Raw genomic sequence first — 7,481 nt, 5'->3', positions numbered from 1 at the left:
ACTAGAGACATGAATGACATAGACGCAAATATACATCACACCAAGGGCATTTCACTATGACAAAAAACGCATATCACATTACAAGCTATGAAAGGATCTGACAATCTCAAACGACCAAATCAACGGCGTGTTATTGATTTATGTACAAAATAAACGAAAAGCAAATATAGTACAAAACAAGAAAACGGCAATCAATGAAATCATGCTAAGGATTTTTTTCACAGCCACACGTCGAACCATGCAGGATTGGACATATTTGTGAATGTCCAATCCCCTCTTTACAATCTCTTACATTCTTCCCCGTCATTCCCATGTTCCCTTACCTTTGTCCAACTCCTCATTATTTAGTCCCGATAAAATCAGTAGACAAAGATTCGGATGAATTGGGATTTGGCAGAAAATAATGCTTTACAAGTATAAAGTTTTGTTTGAGATTTATTATAACGATATGTTCTTCTTGTCTTTTCATTATCGTCATGGTGATTAGGCAAACCTGCAATGAACGAAATAAGATATGAGTTATATGTATGAAGATGCTATAATTTTCATAAATTTAAATCAACAAATTAAGTTTTAGGACATATTAAGTTTTAGGACATATTAAGTTTTAGGACATATTAAGTTTTAGGACATATTGTGTGTTACTGGTAAAGGACTGGACTATGCTCTTTTAATGCATATAGAAATTAAAGTCGGATACATGTATTCAAAGAAGGTGTATGATCATGTTTTGTTTTGTTAACAACAAGGAAGTTTAAGTCCGCAACCGTTAAAGAAATTGATAAATTTATTTTCACAAATGGTTCGTTAAATCTTCAAAATGTTTTGATCAAATTTTAGTGGAAACGATAACGAGACTCTATATGACAGTTATTTCCCCTTTAGTATTTGAGATGAGTGGTATATACACCCATGAAGCCTAAGTGATAGAGATCTGGGTCAGTATGCTTAATGAATTTTCCATCGGCGTTAATGTTAACATTTTCTTCTTTAGCTCAGTCCATATTGTAAACTTGGATATGTATGATAGCTCGTTTCGAAGCTGAGACATTTTCACATGTGTGGTTAAATTTTCGGGGTACGAAGTGTGATTTATTTTTTTATGTAAATTACCACATCCCGAAAATCGTTTCGTGATGCGGTTCCTCGCGGTAAAGAGTCCCTTTTTCACACAATAAGTTCTTTGAAAAATTAATATTTTTTATACATTTAATAACTCCATTGTATTTACACATTTATTCTATGGCCCTCTACTTTCATAATCAACACAAATGGTGCATTATGGGTATTTTGATTTGGGGTCATTGGTCCACCTAAAGAATAATGGTGTCAAGGTAAAATAACAAGGTCATTTTCTAAATTTTGGACCTTGCTTTCATGTGTGTGCATCTTATCTTCTACAAAAAGTTATATGGGGACGAAGTCCCCAATAACAGTAGAAAATTTAATAAAAAAAAATTCGGGAAAATTTCCCGAATTTTTCATTGTACTAATTATGAACTCAAAATCGTTCAAAATTTTTTTTGTCGTGTTTTGAAATCCCGGACCGGCGCAGAAATGTACAATGTACTTCCTTTTTCCGGTCTCGTTTGTATGAAACTTTGAGTAAAATATATATCTATCAGTCTAGTATAAAATAGGAAGGAACGCGCAATACCAATTTCATTTTTAATAATTCCTTGATATGAAAAAACGTTACCTGATGATAGCGTTTCTTTGTTTACATTGCATATGACGTCATAATTTAAATAACGTCACAACTAAAATCCCTAACAACAGAACCAAAATCGGAAACGTTACGGTATTTCCGTTTCTTTTTTTTAACAAATACTTAAGTTACAAAAAAATAATTCATACAGACTTCGTCCCCATTTACAGGTAATGCCTGCCTCATATAAGAAATTACTGATAATTGTGATTCCTTGTACAATGTATTCATATGGATATTATATTTAATTGTACAATTTAAATGAATTTAATTTTAATGATTCATCCCCATTCTTAATGTAAAATTCCTCCAGCATTTCCCTGAAGACTTCATCCTAAACCGCCTCCTAATTAACCTCCCAAACTAACTCCTCCTGTATGTATATAACTATGTTTAAAAATAAGAGATTTGGATGTGTCTTAAGATATTTGTTCATGTGAAATATATTTCTAATTTTGTTGATCGTTAGTTTTTATTATAAAATTCTTCTCACACAGATGCAACTATTTGTTTAAAAGGCATGACGGAGATCTCGTGTTGCTCAGACATATGCATTGTGCTTAGTATGTTGGTGGCCTTCGGCCTTATGCTCTTTGGTCGGGTTGTTGTCTCTTTGACACATTCCCCATTTCCATTATCAATTGTACGATTCAAATATTATTTGAATAAACATACCTTGAACACCAGCTTAAATTCTTGTACCACAAACAGCTTCAAATAGAAATGTTCAAATATCATTCTTACAACGTCAATCATTTTTCATTAAATCTATAGAGATTTTATGACGATTTAACTATTTTTCTAACAATTTTATTATGTTACCAATAGAAATATAACATTTCAAACATAATTCTAATAGGGCAAACATTTTAGCATTGCAATTATAAAGATTGAACTAGTATTGTAACAATTTTAAAATGTTATTGCAAAAAACATTACGATTCAAATATCATTTTAATATTCATACTTTGAGCTTGTAAATCGGCTGCGGCACAGGCAGGGGTTACTGTCAACGCATTTTGAAGACAAACACCTTCAAAGAGAAAATTTTAAATATCAGTCTTACAATATCAAACATTTTTTCATTAAATCTATGAAGATTAAACTATTGTTCACACAATTTCGAAATGTTATCATTATAAAAATATTAAATTTCACAAATAATTCTAGCAGAGTGAAAGTTTTAGCATTGAAGTTATTAAGATTGAACTATTATTGTCCCAATTTTAAAATGTTATTAAAACAAATATTACGATTTAGATATCATTTTACTAATCATACTTTGAGCAGCGGTAGCGGCTGCGACACAGGCTGCAGCTAAAGTTCTTCTTCTACCATTTCCTTAAAATAGAAAAATGCCATTATTTTTTTCACAATGACAAACATTTTTCATTAAACTGTAAAGATTGTATCAAGACTGAACTATTATTTGAACAATTTCAAAATGTTACCATTTGAAAAAAATATAATATTTCTAACAAAATTCTAATTGGGCAAAAACATTGCCATCAAAATTATACAGATTGAACAATTATTCTAACAATTTAAAATGTTAACACTACAAATATTATTATTTGAATATCATTTTAATAAACATACTTAGAAAGGCGGCAGCAGCTGCTGCTTGGTTTGCGGCAGGGGTTGCTGTTGGCCAAACAAATCTTCTTCCACCAAAACCTTGCAATAGAATAATTCAAATAACATTCGCTAAAAGTCAAATATGTTTCTATTTAAATTAAAAAAAGATTGTATTAAAATTGAATTATCATTCTATCAATTTTAAAATGTTATCATTAAAATCATAATATTTGAAACAAAATTCTAATAAAGCAAATAAATTGCCATCAAAATTATAAAGATTGAAGTATTATTCGAACAATTATAAAATGTTACCACATAAAATATTTTGATTCAAATATCATTTTAATAAACATACTAGGTAAGGTTCCTCGATAATATCTTCTTCCACCCCAACCTTGAAATATAAAAATTCAAATATAATTATGTCAATGTCAAATATTTTTCTATTTAAATTATTAAGACTGTATTAAGATTAAATTATCATTATAACAATTTTAAAATTTCACCAATACAGGTATAATGAGCCAAATGTAATTCTAACGAGCAAACATTTTAGAAAAGTTTCAAAATGTTACCATTACAATATATTGATTCATGCCTAATTTTCATAGAATATATGATAAGTTAAAAAAATTTTTTTATCAATATTTATATCGTGGAGTTTTATGATATTATAACTGCAATTCCAAATAAATTTAAAAGTAAGATAGATGCCAGTTCTATACCCGACAATATTGAAAATTAATTGGTAGATAAATCTCAAAAGAACAACAACTATTACTTTTCTATACATTATTTTTGTAGGATTATAAAAAAGTGACTATGTCTTCATGTGTTAATTGGGAACTATTTTCTAATATGCAGATTATCGATTTAAATTTTATAAAAAATATTCCCTCCATATAAAGGACTTCTGGTTTCTAAAAAAAACAATACATTGTGGTAATTACTGAACCACCAATACACTGTAGACACTTAAAATTAATAATAATAATAAAACTCTTGTATCTCAATGTGTGCAAAGTACAACCCACTATCCGTAGCGAAATTGTCATGCTATTTTTGTTGCATTTTGTAGACTTTCCCTTGATACTGAATCGGCTTATCGCTCTACAATACGTGGGTGGAATAAATTTGACCCAAAAATTCGCAGTGTCGACTCTATTTCTAAATTTAAGAAAGAATTGAAGAACGGTGGTCTACTAAGTATAGTTGAAACGTTTTTTTTTTTAACGGCCCGGGGAAATTGAATATTATCGTAACGCAATTGCGATGCTCCACCTTATTCTTAAATTATTACCTTTTTCGAGCTAGTATTATAAATGATCCTTCTTGCCAATGTGGGTCAGATATTGAGGATGTCCATCATTACTTCTTCGTTTGTCCCAAATAAACTTGATGTAGAAAACCTTATTCAAAAATCTTAACTGGCTTTCCGAAAACTTTGTTTTAGATACAAAACTATTAATTTGCGGAATTTTGGAACTTTCGAAAGAACAAAATATCCAAAAAACAATTTGAAAATTTCATCAAAAGGTCAAACCGATTTCTTTTACCTTCATAAAGTGTTATTGATAATGACACGTAACATCATTAACATAATCATCAACACCCACGTCTTCATCACAGAATTATATGACTTTTCAAACTTTCTTTTTCTTTTTCTCTCTCCCTTCCTTCGTTTTTTTTTTACCTATGAAAGCTTGTATTTATATTCTATAAACTGTTTGCTTTAAATGCATGTTCATTATACTATAATTGTGTTTATGTATATTGTATTATGGAGAAGACTTCATAAGTATGATTTAATTGTGTATAATTCATTTTGCTTTAATTCACCATATAGAATATGTTTAAACTAAACTTAAAGATAATGAGATGTGGTATAATTGCCTATGAGATAATTATCCACCAGAGATTAAATAAAATAGATGTAAGCAATTATAGGCAACCGTATGGCCTTCAGCAAAGAGAAAAAACCCATACCGTATAGTCAGCTATAAAAGGACCTGAGATGAAAAATATTAAACAATTCAATTGAATAGTATTAACGGCCTAATTTTAACAAAAAAAAAACAAAAAAAAAACAAACAAAAACAAATATAACAAACATTAACCAACGACAACCACTGAACTACAGACTCCTGAATTTAGAGAGGCTCATAGATAATGTGGCGGGGTTCAACATGTTTGTGAGTCCTCCACCCTCCCATTACCAATGCCTGTTATTTCATGAGCAGAAATTCGCATGTACATATAATTCTACCATGTAATTTATTTTTATTTATATGCAAGACTATGCACTTTTTGTTTAGAAATCAGAGAAAAAATATTTTACGTGTTTTTGGAATATAATGTTCTGGCTATCCATAACGGACTGGATTAGATTAGAAATAATTATATGGCTGTCTTTTATCACAAATGAAATAAATGTTTGCTGTGTCTGATAGTTAAACAAATATTGTGTTTCCATTAAAATACTTTATATTCAAAAGTAGATCTAACAACTCATTGCCTCAAAAGCATTGTTGGATAGAATATTTTAGATATTGGAAACAATGGAAAACACTCTGTTTAACTTATGTACAGCAATATGTCATTAAGGTGGTACCCAACACTTTCACTAAAATTAATTTGGCTCGTTTAATTTTCATAAATTTTTTTACAAAGTATTTACTTTGACCCTTTAACAAAAATTGAAAAAATTGAAAAAATTTGAACCAAGCGTTTTATCAGAAAAATTACACTGGTTATATAGCAGTTTGACAAACACTAATTTTGATCATTGAGAAGCTTTATATTGCCTTCACAACGCAACGTAATTAAAACGTTAAGCTGATATTACAGAGTTATCTCCCTGTAGTGTTAGGTACCACCTTAAGTATGTTTGGTACTCTGTTTCAATTTAACAAGCCTTTTTAAAGACTGTTATGAATTAATAGAATTAAAATAAAGGAACTGAAAATAAGAAAAAATGAAGGGTCCTTGTGCTTGTTTTCGAGATATTAACCTTTGAATTTGGCTGGAAATGATTTTCTTTAAATGTTTAATGCATTTCCCATTGACACCTTTTTTCTTTTAAAAACTATGAAAAAATAAAAAAAAAATATAAGATTTTCAAATATGGATTTTAAACTATATGTTATAAACCTATGAAGACTAAAGTAGGGGCTTTTTTTTAAAGCACTACATAGACATAACAAGAGGATTTTGAATACAAGGCAAAAACTCAAAATCAAGTACAGCGAACATTCTTAACCATATCAATTGTAATATATTTTCTTATTTCATTATAACTTCATAAATTTAAAAAGTGTTTCTTAATATTTATAATATCTGATTCTGTATTTTGTAATGTCATAAAAACTAAAACACCAAAAATACAGAAATCCAAGCAAATTCAAAAAGGAAAGTCCCTGCACAATTGGCAAAATCAACATCTCATATAAGGAGGAAACAACTGCCATATTCCTAACTTGGTGCAGGCATTGAAATTCAATTTATTTGGATAAAAGCTTTTCCTCCGGCTATCCATCTTTACACAAAACTTACAAGCTTCTTACGTTGAGCTGATTTTAAATCTTTGCCTTATCCATGTTTTCCGTGATTTTTCTGGAAATGTCTACGAACAGATTAAAAACTTACTTTCTATCGCTGGAACAAATAACATTCCCATAAGAACTGCTATGATAAGAATTAATGATTTCATCGTTAACGCTTTTACTTATTCAATTTAAAACATTTATGATTTGTATCAACTGACAGCAGTATATATATGTATAGTTAAATCATGTGGTACATGACGTATTGTTTAAGAAACATTAAAATATAATACATCACGACCAATCAGATAATTACATGTTATTCATATTGACAGAGCTTGACAATCTTATTTGTTGTTGAGCTAAAAACGATTTTCGGTTTTTGTTCATTGTTTATTCAAGTGGAACACTACTCTTTCTCTCGTTAACAATGCTACATATGTTTACAAAAAAAAAGTAGACAAAGTAAAAGTTATGTGACAGTTTTAAACGTAAATGAAAATAGAGGAAAACAACACAATTATAATAAAATCTTGAAATGGAATTGGAAACTTCAGATCATACGATTTTAGTCACCATACAAAAGAAGGATACATAGTATGATTGTCAATGAGACAACTCTACATAAAAATTCCGTGTGACTTACTTTC

The 7,481-nt window shown here is 29.4% G+C and overlaps 1 protein-coding gene across 1 annotated transcript; it reads right to left on the bottom strand.

Annotated features, from left to right (window-relative positions):
• Positions 1 to 419: 419 nt before the first annotated feature.
• On the bottom strand, positions 420 to 7,086 carry LOC139491559 (uncharacterized). Its single transcript, XM_071279309.1, has 7 exons — positions 6,935 to 7,086; positions 3,645 to 3,683; positions 3,308 to 3,385; positions 2,990 to 3,049; positions 2,676 to 2,741; positions 2,384 to 2,419; positions 420 to 493 (listed from the first exon to the last, which is right to left on the bottom strand). Exons 1-6 carry the CDS (start codon positions 6,996 to 6,998, stop codon positions 2,397 to 2,399), a joined length of 330 nt encoding a protein of 109 aa, XP_071135410.1. The 5' UTR covers positions 6,999 to 7,086; the 3' UTR covers positions 420 to 493; positions 2,384 to 2,396.
• Positions 7,087 to 7,481: the final 395 nt, after the last annotated feature.

The sequence above is a fragment of the Mytilus edulis genome, chromosome 10 (genome assembly GCF_963676685.1).
Source record: "Mytilus edulis chromosome 10, xbMytEdul2.2, whole genome shotgun sequence".
NCBI lineage: Eukaryota > Metazoa > Mollusca > Bivalvia > Mytilida > Mytilidae > Mytilus > Mytilus edulis.
This window is presented reverse-complemented; position numbering and strand designations above follow the sequence as displayed.